Source organism: Bos taurus, chromosome 6, assembly GCF_002263795.3.
Source record: "Bos taurus isolate L1 Dominette 01449 registration number 42190680 breed Hereford chromosome 6, ARS-UCD2.0, whole genome shotgun sequence".
Lineage (NCBI taxonomy): Eukaryota > Metazoa > Chordata > Mammalia > Artiodactyla > Bovidae > Bos > Bos taurus.
In genome coordinates, this window is record NC_037333.1 from 93,148,377 (window position 1) to 93,162,726 (window position 14,350).

At 40.1% G+C, this 14,350-nt stretch overlaps 1 protein-coding gene and 1 long non-coding RNA gene across 3 annotated transcripts in view; one reads left to right on the plus strand and one right to left on the minus strand.

The window, feature by feature from the left end:
* Window positions 1-14,350, plus strand: part of FRAS1 (Fraser extracellular matrix complex subunit 1) — a 534,366-nt gene that overhangs the window by 387,255 nt on the left and 132,761 nt on the right. Inside the window, 2 exon segments of the mRNA XM_059887796.1 lie at window positions 2,986-3,164; window positions 8,226-8,339. Of these exon segments, the coding sequence (XP_059743779.1) occupies window positions 2,986-3,164; window positions 8,226-8,339 (293 nt within the window).
* LOC132345533 (uncharacterized) overlaps window positions 3,303-14,350 on the minus strand; it is a 29,893-nt gene continuing 18,845 nt past the window's right edge. For both annotated transcript variants that reach the window (XR_009494933.1, XR_009494932.1), the window contains exons 2-3: window positions 5,920-6,084; window positions 3,303-3,607 (exon numbers count right to left, since the gene is read on the minus strand). This is a non-coding gene — a long non-coding RNA (uncharacterized lncRNA). The remainder of the gene's footprint in view (window positions 3,608-5,919; window positions 6,085-14,350) is intronic.

Genomic DNA, 14,350 nt, shown 5'->3' on the forward strand with positions numbered 1-14,350 from the left:
CTGTTTTTTAAGCCTGGACTGTTTTTTAAACCTGGATTTTCATATATTTAAAGAATCATCTTATATTTTGTTATACAATGATAAAAGCAGAGACGAGTTACAATGCAAAAGCTCTCACCTAGAAGGAGTGAACCCCACAAAATATTGGTATTTCTCCCTGTCTACTTGTGGGCTTATCACAAAGAGACCTTGGATTCCACATACCCAGTGCTGAATTCCTCATCTTCTCTTCTACCAGCTTATCCCATTAGTGGGCTCGCTTCCTTACTCATCACCCAACCTAATAGGTTATTATCTGATTCCTCTCTCTTTCTTACCCTTTACAGACACACTTGTTAAGTTCTGTTGCTTCCACTTCTTTAATGATTCTAGTATCTGTTTATGTCTTTCCGATCTTACCTCTGTTACTTGAGTTTATTTCATCTGAGTTTTTCCAGCAACTTTGTAATTGGTCAAAGAAGGCAATGGCACCCCACTCCAGTACTTTTGCCTGGAAAATCCCATGGACGGAGGAGCCTGGTAGGCTGCAGTCCATGGGGTCGCTGAGAGTTGGACACGACTCAGTGACTTCACTTTCACTTTTCACTTTCATGCATTGGAGAAGGAAATGGCAGCCCACTCCAATGTTCTTGCCTGGAGAATCCCAGGGACAGTGGAGCTTGGTGGGCTGCCGTCTGTGGGGTCGCACAGAGTTGGACACGACTGAAGCGACTTAGCAGCAGCAGCAGCAGTCCACATAAATATTAGCTACTGTTGTTATTGGTTCTCTAAATTAAAATCCAGCCTCTTTCACAGAACTTTCACATACATTCTGTGTTCTACTAAAAATTAGTTCTTCCCGTTAACCTACTGAAACTCTCACAGTGGCTCCCAGTTGCTTCTGGGGCTGATCTCCAGAGGCAGGAACTGCATCCTGCTGATCTTTGAGTCCCCCATCCCAAAGGGCTGACCACAGTAGTTAGCAACTAGAAGGTGCTCACTGACTGTTTACTGAGTTGAAATTAATGGGATTAGTCAATATCTTATGATTCTTGTTAATCTGCATAGTAGAGCAATGGGTTTTTTTTAATCTGGAAAATAGGTTTATTTCATTAGGACTTGTTAAGAAAACCCTGCTTAATTAGCTTTCCTGTTATAAAGCAGAATATCTAGGAAACTGATTTTTAGATATTTTTCTACTCTCCATATTTTCATTGTGGACATCTCCTCTCAGAATATTTTGCAACTACCCACATTCGTAAGCAGTCCACATCCTGGGAAAGCATGTTTATTAACAAGGTCTTATGAACAGAAGTTGAACCAGCAAGAGATGGGTAATGGAATTTGTGACTTAGGTACAAATGAGAAACAGTCCAAGAAAGAAACAGAGTGAGTTGATTCTACACATGATTATTTTAATAAGAATATTGATGTTTTTCTATTACTTCAGTATTTCATCACTATCCGGGATATTATGTTCATTTTCAACTTGAATTTAGTGCATGTTAATATTAGAATCAGTATTTGCTTTGAGAAAGAAAACTAATTTCTCTAGGGTAATCAAAGTGTACTGTTAATCGCCCAATATGTCTCGTGCACTAAGATCTGGTTTTTTTTCTACATAACATTTAAAAGATATGTACAGTTTCTTTCTTTCTGTTTCTCTCTCTCATACACACACACACACACAAACACACACACACACACACACACATACACACTCTTCTCTCCCTCTTCATATCAGAGTGGTAGAGAGGCTTCTTTCAGATTTACTGTTAGATTCATTTTCACAAGAATGTGACTTCTGTTTTTTTATTATTTTTTAATTGAAGGATCCTTGCTTTACAGAATTTTGTTGTTTTCTGTCAAACATCAACAACAATCAGCCTTAGGTACACACCCACGTCCCCTCCCTCCTAAACCTCATCCATTCTTCTCCTTGGCCTTCCCTTGAAGGAACATTCTCCTTGTGAAATTTTGATTGTTTCTATAACACCTCTGAATTTGCAATCTCACTTTAAGAAAATAGTAGCTCCAGGTGAAGAACAAACAATAGAAACAGATTGGTGGTGGTGGTGGTGGTGGTGTTTAGATGTAGATTTCATTACCTCAATTCTAATAAAGTTTAGAGAGTGAAGGAGGAAAAAACATGATCAGTTATTTATCAAGGTAAATGTTGGTCTGTGAACATAAAATAATGATGGGTAACAGAGTTTCATGACTAGGAAAATGAGCTGCGGATTCAAATCCCAGCTCTTCCACTTCAGATCTGCCTGACCTCAAACAAATTCTTGAACTTTTCTGAGCACAAATTACTTTGTCTTTAAAATGCAGATGATAATAGCATCTTCAGGAGGATTCAGTAACACAGTGATAAGGATAACCAACATTCTTTTTAAGCACCTGTGAAGTATGTACTATCATTCTGTTTTCACCAATGAGGGACAGAGACTTTAGAACATAAGTAAGCTCACCCAGCTCTACGTGGTGGAGCTGGGTTTGAACCACTATGCGATGTGCTTCATGCAGAACCTGTCATATGCATTCCAGTATTAGCTATTATTATTTTCATTGTATAGAACTCTTCCTGATCTTTTCCTAGTTTCCCCTTTTGTTTACACCAAAAGTTTCCTGGTTAGAAAACATTTTCTGTTCATAGAAAGTTGTGGGGTAGAAATGAATCTATTCAATGCCCAGTATTTGCAATGTTCACGGCTATTAGAGTCTTCTTATATAATTTTAATAGATACAAGTCAGTAACTTCATACATGAATTGCCTTTGAATGGCTTTTAGCTCTTTTAACTGAAAGACTGAGTATTTTTTGTCTAAAGGTGGTTTTGATGACATCTACTGAGTTCTGTGTTTATGTCTTTTCCTTCACCTTAAATAAAAATAAAGAAATGTACCATATCTTTTCTGTTTAAAAAAGTGATAGAGAAGGAGATGAGAGTTCTGATTGACTTTTCCCTTTCCCAGGGTCCTCACTAACTATGTGCTTTTCCTAGGGGAGGTGGTCCTTCTGGTTAATATGCCTGCAGACAGCCCTGCAGATGGAGGGCAGCACCTGCCTGATGGGAGGACAGCAACTCCCACCAGCACCTTCACCCAGCAAGATATCAACGAAGGCATCGTGTGGTACAGGCACTCAGGGGTCCCAGCCCAGAGTGACTCCTTCCGCTTTCAGGTACCCTCTGCTTCCTGAATTTTCTGATATCTGGATGGTCTGATGAAAATCTTCACCCTTATTTATAAATGATCCAAGTCATTTTCTATGATTGCCTGCAAGTCACATTTGGGAGTGGAAAAAATGTAACTAGTAGCATCAAGAGACTTATTTTTAATTAATTTGCCAATTCAGCCTTATGATCTCTACATCATTTCATAGCAAAGAGATTTATAATGGATAATTGCTAAAGTGTTTGGCAAAAAGTATTTTCAAAATGTTAAAATGCCATATGGAGAAAAAAAATCTTATTTTCTTTTTTCAAATGTTTTTGAAACATTTACCATCTTATGATAAGGTCATGGGTTTAGCAGCCAAACTCATTGTGTTTATGTTTTACTTCTGCCATGTACTAGCTTTGGAAAAATTACTTGGACGAAATCCTTGAACTTCAGTTTTCTCATCTGTAAAATAGGATTGTACGGATTTAATGAGTTGTAAGGATTTAATGAGTTAATACAGATAAAGCATTTAGAATACTGCCTATTACTATGTAAGGGTGTGTGACTATCATTTATTAAGATTAGTCAAATACCAGTGCTGTAGACTGAATGTGTCCAACTGAAGTTCATATGTTGAAATCTTACCCATCTATGTGATGGTATATGGAGGTGGTGCCTCTGATTAGAATTAAATGAGGTCATGAGGGTTGTCTGGAGAAGGCAATCCACTCCAGTATTCTTGCCTGGCAAATCCCATGGACAGAGAAGCCTGGCAGGCTACAGTCTGTGGGGTTGCAAAGAGTCTGACATGACTGAGGAATTCACACACACACACACACACACACACATGAGGGTTGTACCCTCATGAATGGGATTAGTTTACTTACAGGAGTCACAAGAGCACTTGCTTCCAATCTCTGCTGCCCTCCATGGGGATACGATGAAAAACCTACAGTCTACAGCCCAGAAGAGGGCCTTCACCAGAACCCAACCATACTGGTACCCTGATTTCAGACCTCCAGCCTCCAGAACTGTGAGAATTACATTTCTATTATTTAGAAACCACCCAGTCTATGGTATTTTTGTTAGAGTAGCCTGAGCAAACTGTGGCAACCAGACCATAAGGCTGGTTTAATTTATTCTGTCAGTAAATTACAGAACAAGAAATTATACTGGGCACATTCTCTGTTATGAAATGATTAGAAATTAATAATAAAAGGGTAAAAAAATCAAGCCATTTGGAATTTCTAAATAATTCCTAATTCTAAAACTATTAAGAAATATTGATTAAGAGGAAACAACATATCAAAACTTAAATGATGTGGACAAAGTAATACTCAGAAGAAAATTGATGGCCTTAAGCTCTTATTATTGAGCAGAAAAGCATGAAAATGAATGGGCTAAATACTAAATTCAAGAAGCTGGTGAAGTATGAGAGAAGCAAAAGGAAAACATCGATAGACATAAAAGAGGAATTGACTATAAGATTCTAGACTTGGTAAATAAGTACAAAATCTGTATCTTTGGAAAGACCCATACAGTTAGAGAAACCTCTGTCAAGGACAATTCAGAAATGAATAATTGAACAGAAATGCAAAGGAATGAGGAAGTATGAATGAGAAAGAACTTTTAAACACAGATACAGAAAAGAATTTAGGAACGCATCAGAGAAAATCTAAAGAGGCCCTCATGGTGATCAGTCAAAGCAACTTAATAATCCTGCTACGTCTGAGCCCATTTCCTTTGCTTGGAATCCGATGGAGATAAACTATCACTACAGCTCACCTTGTTAAAATTATTTTCCATACTAATAAGCAGCAAGGTCCTACTGTTTAGCACAGGGAACTCTGCTCATTTTTATGTGGCAGCTTGGATGGGAGAGGAGTTTGAAAGAGAATGAATACATATTTGTCCCTGATGGCTCAGACAGTAAAGAATCTGCCTGCAATGCAGGAAACCCAGGCTCGATCCCTGAGTCAAGAAGATTCCCTGGAGAAGAAATGGCAACCCACTCCAGTATTCTTGCCTGCAGAATTCCATGGGCAGAGGAGCCTGGCAGGCTACAGTCCATGGGGTCGCAAAGAGCCAGACACGACTGAGCAACTGACACTTTGACGTCATGTGTATGGCTGAGCTCCTTTGCTGTCCACCCGAAACTATCACAACATTGTTAATTGGGTATACCTCAATGCAAAATAGAGAGTTTAAAAAAATTATCATCCATTCTGTGCCGGATGCCTGGTGCACATATCTTCATCGTCCAATTTATATTGTGTTGAAAAATGTGCTTTCCCAGAGAGCTGCCTGAAATAAACCTGGAAATCATTAAAATGAGATTACACTGAGCACACTGAATGTCCAGTGAGTGCGCAAACACGATGTGCCCTTTGCCCAAGTTAATATTTCAATTTTAGCAGCTGGGGACTCAGCAGTCCTCAGGTAATGAGTCAGAACAGAGGCAAAGACCTCAATCAAAAGGAGTCACCTCGGCAAACTAGAATCCTCAGACCTGCCTTTGCCTTTATAGGCATCAATATGAAGAACATCATCAATATGGAGCATTTCCCTGGAAAGAGATTCTCAGCACCTGCTAAAATGATATTTATTGCTTTTGCAAGTCGGTTACTAAGTAGGTTATTATAAAATAGCAAAAGTTATTGATTTTTGGAAAACAAATTCACTTGAGTTTAAGACCTAAAACATCATTACTTAGAAAATGGTTCCCTTTGGAGAGTCTTCACACGTTTTGCTCAAAATGTATTTAAAAGGCCTACCTGAAATCTCCTTCAAACTCTGTGGAATATTCTTTAGAATATCTTCAATAATGACAATCTTCAATAATGACAAATCCTTGGGAGGTGAATCTTCAATGATGACAAATCCTTGGGAAGTGAATTTTAAAATATAACCCAATAGCCAAAAGTCATGCTGACTCATATCTGGTAGAAAGAAGAGTAGTGTTATTTTTGGTTAAAACAAGGACAAATTATGAAGTAACAAGCTCAGTTTTCTTACATGTTTTGTGAAGGCTTTCCAGTAAGTGCATTTTGAATACTGATAACATCCTTATTTCAAGTATGAAACAATTCTCTCAGATCATATTCTCTTGCATGTGGAAGCTTTGGTGTGTATGTTTTTAAAGTCTCATTATTTGATAGGCTTACCTATAGTTTGATGTGAAGTAACACAGACTCTAGCTATGTGCTAAAATAAATGGCTAGCAACTTTTCCCATTCATCATTTGAGTGTCCCTTGGGATGTTAGACTGTTTTTAAAAAGATGCTGTTCTAATGGTTCTTCTCTTTGTCCCTTTTTTTTCCTTTCAAGCAGAAAATGCAATACAATGAGTTGCATGGATTTAATTTCATTTTAATGTTGATATGCTGTCATGAGCTGTCAATGCAGTCCATCTGTTACTTTGCGTCTAAGACTTGGGATTTATGCAATGCGAATGGTGTGAAAAAATTAGAGCATGGCATAGTGAGAAGAAAGCAGGCCAAGGAAGGAGCCCTGGTTTTGGGCTTATTCAGATCACGTTGACACAGCCTCAGGGGATGTGGTTTGAAAAGGACCAAAATATTTTATAGCAGTATCTTTGCTAGGGAAGCTAGAATTGAGTCCCTTGCTTGGTAGTATGCTCACATCTCACTACCTGCAGAGTTCCATTCCTTTTCTTCAAGAGATAGGAGAACGTATCTTCCTCTGGCCTAATATCCTAAAGCTTCCAAATTGAGTCACCGTGGTCAGTAGGAAGATCAGGAACCCACTGACCTAGTTTTAAATACTGCTCCTTAGTGGCTTTTGATCTTGACACCTATAACTTTTTTACTTTCAGTTTCATCGTCTGTAAAAATGGAGATAATAATATCTACTTGGTGGGTATTCAGTAAAAAAAACTTTTGAAAATTAGCTTGTACGGTGCTGAGGCTATGATAAATGCTCTGTTGCTAAGTCTCTAAGCTTTTGTTGTTAATATTATTTATGGCGACACTATGAGATGTCTTATTGGAAACATGTAGATATTCTGCAACTTGAGCTCTGCAGAGAAGTAAGCTTTCCTGTAGGATGTAATTTTAGAAGACATAGAGAAAGGGCTGCTGTTCTGCCTTTTTCTCAGGATTTACAAAACCCTGCCCCTTCTCATACATGTGCGTGTATGCTCATTCGCTTCCGTTGTGTCCGACTCTTTGCGACCCCATGGACTGTAACCCATCAGGCTCCTGTGTCCATGGGATTTTCCAAGCAAGAATACTGGAGTGGGTTGCCATTTCCTCTTCTAGCGGATCTTCCCCACCCAGGGATCGAACCTAGTCTTATGTCTCCCACATTGGCAGGCAGGTTCTTTACCACCGGCGCCACCTGAATGCAATTCCACATGGCCACATGGGCCTGACCAATTCTTCTAACAAGCACAAGGAATAAAGAAAGAAGGCACGTTTAAGGGAGTGGCTAAGTAGCACTGAGGAAGGGGAGAGACTGCATGGGCAAACCATCATTTTTCAGTATGTTTGAAACAGGAGGAAATTGATCTTGTGACCACTACCCTAACTGTAAATGCTTTTAATCTTGCCTTGCAGTGATGAGGCTGGGATTTAGCATTTATAATCTAATTGTAGATATCTGCACTGGGTAAAGATTAAAGTGGAATAAACATCACTTATGTAATGTGTTGTATATGTTCATAATGAGACATTTTATAGCTATCAAAATTATGTTTTCAAGAATGTTTAATGATATAGCAAAATACCATAATATTAAGTAAATATTTAGAATATATACTTATATATAAAGATTCACATATGCATAGCAAAAAGATTAAATTGAAATGCAATGGTATATTCATTACTATTTATCAGTAGTGAAATTCTTGATGGTTTTTATTCCATATTTATACTTTCCTGCAACTTCAGAATTGCCTAAAATGTTTATTTTAAATGAATCTTAAAATATGAAGAGCAGAGCAAAGATTGTAATGCAGGAGCATATAGAATTCAAAGACAAATGGTTTGAAAGGGAAAAAGTAAACACGGGCAAACTACTCTGCCCATCAGAGTCTCACCAGCGTGCCATCTCTTTGCAGGTGTCCAGCGCCACAGAGGCCCACACCCATCTGGAGAGTCGCCTGTTCAACATTGCCATCTTACCTCACGCTCTGGAAACACCCCAACACTTTCCAGGATCTCTCCACATGACAGTGAGTTGGGTGGGAGGGCTCATGGTTTTTGCTTGGAGGAGATGGACTGATGCTATCTACATGCATGCTAAGTCATTTCAGTCGTGTCCGACTCTTTGTGACTCTATGAACGGTAGCCTGCCAGGCTCCTCTGTCCGTGGGATTCTCTAAGCAAGGACACTGGAGTGGGTTGCCATGCCCTCCTCCAGGGGATCTTCCTGACCCAGGGATTGAACCTGCGTCTCTTAGGTCTCCTGCATTGGCAAGCGAGTTTGCTTTTACCACTAGTGCCACCTGGATAAGATTTGACTTAATGCCTATCTTGGAACACAGACTCTGGGGTCACCAATGCATGCCAGCCCTGTGAACACATTTCTCATTGATTTGAAAAAGCAATTAAAATTGCCAGAGTGAAAGGAAGATTAGATGAAATCTACCCTAACCTCCCATCCATTGCTGCTAAACTTTTTGCAGCATCCCAATCATGGGCCCACTCCCTGAGTGGTGTTGTTCAATTGCTAAGTCATGCCCAACTCTTTGTAATCCCTTGGATGGTAGCCCAACAGGCTCCTCTGTCCATGGGATTATACAGCAAGAATTCGGGGGTAGGTTGCCATTTCCTTCTCCAGGGGATCTTCCCTACCCGGGGATCAAACCCGCATCTCCTGAATTGTCAGGCAGATTCTTTACCACTGAGCCACTAGGTACTCACTGAATACCTGAATGGATTTTCAGGTTTATATCCATTTGATGATTGCTGTTTGGGTATAAATGTTTAGCCAGTTTAGAGCTCTACCTAGCTGGAGAAACTGTTCTTTGTTTTAAAAGTCCTGTTAGTAGTTTTCTATTATAAAAGAAATATCAAGGCTTATCAGGGTTTCCCTGATAGCTTAGTTCATAAAGAATCCACCTTTAATGCAGGAGGCCCCAGTTTGATTCCTGTGTCAGGTAGATCTCGTGGAGAAGGGATAGGCTACCACTCCAGTATTCTTGGGGTTCCCTTGTGGCTCAGCTGGTAAAGAATCCACCTGCAATGCAGGAGACCTGGGTTCAATCCCTGGGTTGGGAAGACCTCTTGGAGAAGGGAAAGGCTACCCGCTCCAGTATTCTGGCTTGGAGAATTCCATGGACTATACAGTCCAGGTCCAATGCTGTAAGCAGCAATATTGCATAGGAACCTGGAATGTCAGGTCCATGAATCAAGGCAAATTGGAAGTGGTCAAACAAGAGATGGCAAGAGTGAATGTTGACATTCTAGGAATCAGTTAACTGAAATGGATTGGAATGGGTGAATTTAACTCAGATTACCATTATATCTACTACTGCGGGCGGGAATCCCTCAGAAGAAATGGAGTAGCCATCATGGTCAACAAAAGAGTCCAAAATGCAGTACTTGGATGCAGTCTCAAAAACGATAGAATGATCTCTGTTCGTTTCCAAGGCAAACCATTCAATATCACAGAAATCCAAGTCTATGCCCCAACAAGTAACGCTGAAGAAGCTGAAGCTGAATGGTTCTATGAAGACCTACAAGACCTTTTAGAACTAACACCCAAAAAAGACATCCTTTTCATTATAGGGGACTGGAATGTAAAAGTAGGAAGTCAAGAAACACCTGGAGTAACAGGCAAATTTGGCCTTGGAATACAGAATGAAGCAGGGCAAAGACTAATAGAGCTTTGCCAAGAAAATTCACTGGTCATAACAAACACCCTCTTCCAACAACACAAGAGAAGACTCTATACATGGACATCACCAGATGGTCAACACCAAAATCAGATTGATTATATTCTTTGCAGCCAAAGATGGAGAAGCTCTGTACAGTCAGCAAAAACAAGACCAGGAGCTGACTGTGGCTCAGACCATGAGCTCCTTATTGCCAAATTCAGACTTAAATTGAAGAAAGTAGGGAAAACCACTAGACCATTCAGATATGACCTAAATCAAATCCCTTATGATTATACAGTAGAAGTGAGAAATACATTTAAGGGCCTACATCTGTAGATAGAGTGCCTGATGAACTATGGAATGAGGTTCGTGACATTGTACAGGAGACAGGGATCAAGACCATCCCCATGGAAAAGAAATGCAAAAAAGCAAAATGGCTGTCTGGGGAGGCCTTACAAATAGCTATGAAAAGAAGAGAAGCGAAAAGCAAAGGAGAAAAGGAAAGACATAAACATCTGAATGCAGAGTTCCAAAGAATAACAAGAAGAGATAAGAAAGCCTTCTTCAGCGATCAATGCAAAGAAATAGAGGAAAACAACAGAATGGGAAAGACTAAAGATCTCTTCAAGAAAATCAGAGATACCAAAGGAACATTTCATGCAAAGATGGGCTCGATAAAGGACAGAAATGGTATGGACCTAACAGAAGCAGAAGATATTAAGAAGAGATGGCAAGAATACACAGAAGAACTGTACAAAAAAGATCTTCACGACCCAGATAATCACGATGGTGTGATCACTGACCTAGAGCCAGACATCCTGGAATGTGAAGTCAAGTGGGCCTTAGAAAGCATCACTACGAACAAAGCTAATGGAGGTGATGGAATTCCAGTTGAGCTATTTCAAATCCTGAAAGATGATGCTGTGAAAGTGCTGCACTCAATATGCCAGGAAATTTGGAAAACTCAGCAGTGGCCACAGGACTGGAAAAGGTCAGTTTTCATTCCAATCCCAAAGAAAGGCAATGCCAAAGAAGGCTCAAACTACCGCACAGTTGCACTCATCTCACACGCTAGTAAAGTCGTGCTCAAAATTCTCCAAGCCAGGCTTTAGCAATATGTGAACCGTGAACTTCCTGATGTTCAAGCTGGTTTTAGAAAAGGTAGAGGAACCAGAGATCAAATTGCCAACATCCGCTGGATCATGGAAAAAGCAAGAGAGTTCCAGAAAAACATCTATTTCTGCTTTATTGACTATGCCAAAGCCTTTGAATGTGTGGATCACAATCAACTGTGGAAAATTCTGAAAGAGATGGGAATACCAGACCACCTGATCTGCCTCTTGAGAAATTTGTATGCAGGTCAGGAAGCAACAGTTAGAACCGGACATGGACCAACAGACTGGTTCCAAATAGGAAAAGGAGTACATCAAGGCTGTATATTGTCACCCTGCTTATTTAACTTCTATGCAGAGTACATCATGAGAAACGCTGGACTGGAAGAAGCACAAGCTGGAATCAAGATTGCCGGGAGAAATATCAATAACCTCAGATATGCAGATGACACCACCCTTATGGCAGAAAGTGAAGAGGAACTCAAAAGCCTCTTGATGAAAGTGAAAGTGGAGAGTGAAAAAGTTGGCTTAAAGCTCAACATTCAGAAAACGAAGATCATGGCATCTGGTCCCATCACTTCATGGGAAATAGATGGGGAAACAGTGGAAGCAGTGTCAGACTTTATTTTTCTGGGCTCCAAAATCACTGCAGATGGTGACTGCAGCCATGAAATTAAAAGACGCTTACTCCTTGGAAGGAAAGTTGTGACCAACCTAGATAGCATATTCAAAAGCAGAAACATTACTTTGCCAACAAAGGTTCTTCTAGTTAAGGCTGTGGTTTTTCCTGTGGTCATGTATGGATGTGAGAGTTGGACTGTGAAGAAGGCTGAGTGCCAAAGAATTGATCCTTTTGAACTGTGGTGTTGAAGAAGACTCTTGAGAGTCCCTTGGACTGCAAGGAGATCCAACCAGTCCATTCTGAAGGATATCAGCCCTGGGATTTCTTTGGAAGGAATGATGCTAAAGCTGAAACTCCAGTACTTTGGCCACCTCATGCGAAGAGTTGACTCATTGGAAAAGACTCTGATGCTATTAGGGATTGGGGGCAGGAGGAGAAGGGACGACAGAGGATGAGATGGCTGGATGGCATCACTGACTCGATGGACATGAGTCTGAGTGAACTCTGGGAGTTGGTGATGAACAGGGAGGCCTGGCGTGCTGCGATTCATGGGGTCACAAAGAGTCAGACACGACTGAGCGACTGATCTGATCTGATCTGATACGTGCTGCGATTCATGGGGTCACAAAGAGTCAGACACGACTGAGCGACTGATCTGATCTGATCTGATACAGTCCATGGGGTCGCAAAGAGTCAGGCATGACTGAGCAACTTTCACTTCTATTATAAAAGTTTCCTGGTAAAAGTGATGTCTATGCTGACTCCAGAAAGACAAGTAGCAAATATTCAAAAAGACTGGGGATGGGGGAACAGGTTGGAAATATTTGAGAGGTGAGGGCAAAGGGCATCACCAAGCATAGAAGGAACACATATGAAGACCCAGAGGAGAGAGACAATATGATTGTTGGGAAAATTGCCAGCAGTTCAGTAGGACTGGGGACATCAGAGAGATGGAGGAGACTAGGGGTGAGGAGGTCTGTGAGCTGGATCACAGAGGGGCTTTGTGCAGGAAGGAGTGTGGACACATGGAAAAGTTTGAAGCAAGGTGACAGCTAAATTAGTGCATGAAGCTTAGTTGAGACAATTAGCAATTCCACCATAACCCTATATCTACAGGACATGTAATGCCAGAACCCCTCTTCTAGACAGAGCCACAAGCACGAAGTCCTTGTCAATGAATCATCAGAGATCCACATTTTAGTTAGCGTCCACATAATTACACTCCAAAGTGGTGCAGCAGCCCTGAATCGCAACAAAGATAGCAGGTAGAGTTTTAGAAATTATGGGTCTGGGACGTGACATAGACATAAAAGGGGAAACAGAAAGTATTTAATGAATAGCTGGTATCGGCATTTCTACCATAAACCATAATTTAAAGAAATCATAATTCAGCAACACTAGAAAGTCTATAATTCATCATTCTGACTAGAGGAACTTGGATCAGAATTTTCTCTAAAGTGTAAAGAAAAATGTGCATACACATTTCTTGCCAAATGCTAATGCAGTGTTATTTTGAGTTTAGAAGGAAAATAAATGGGCCAGGAGCCATGAAGATGGCGTCACTCTCGCTCTGTGGCTGGGAACCTCTAACAACTTTTAAACACACTTAACCTTGAGAGTCTCAAGTTAGGTCTATCCTGTGTAATTTAGTGTATCACAGAGATTAGTCTACTAAATGTGATCAGGCTACTAAATGTCTACTAAATGTGATCTACTAAATGTAATTAGTCTAAAAAATGTGATCAGGCTATCATTTCATTTCTTAAAATATACATGGTTTATATTTCTTTTGACGTTAATTAGGGCCATTACTGTAGGACATACAAACTAATCTGTGACGAAAGTGCATTCTCAATTCAGCGATTTGGGTTCACCTAGCCACACAAGTTTTGTACATATTTGGTAGACACATTATGAATGCATATGCTAAATTCATATATGGTATATTCATGTATGTGTTTAAGGGTAAGTGTCTACCTCTCCATTCATTCAGTTATTTAATCACAAACACTTTTGGGCCCCTAATTTATGCCAAATTCTGTGGAAGACATTGGAGATTGAGTGATCACATAATACAGACTGTATTCTTTTTTTATTGAAATATAGTTGATTTACAACATTATGTTAATTTTTATCAAGCACTCCCATGTACTGTACACTCGGTGCTTGAGATCCATGAACAAACTAAAACCGTGTTCTCATGGAATTTACATGAATAGACAGTAAGTTATAAACAAAATAAATAACTCTCATGTAGCATGTTAAGGAGAAGCATTATGATAAAAGTAAAAGTAGATCAGAGTCAAGAGGATTGGAAATGTAGCAGGGAAGACCTAGGTTGTAAAAAGTTGTCAGGACAATGACATTTAAAGAAGGATTTGCAGGAGGTGAGGAAGAGAGAGAGCTGTGCAAATCCCTTAGGAAAGGGGATTCCTGACCCAGGAAACCATGCATTTAGAGGCATCAGGCTAGGAGCATGCTTAGATAAACAGCAAGGAAATCAGTCTGGCCGGATTAAAGTGAGTACAAAGCAAGAAGAATCCGCATGAATGCAGATGTGCAAAGTTAATTGGGTGGAGGGTGGTGTAGATTAGGGGAACAGATTGTATCCAGCCACACAGACCACTGGA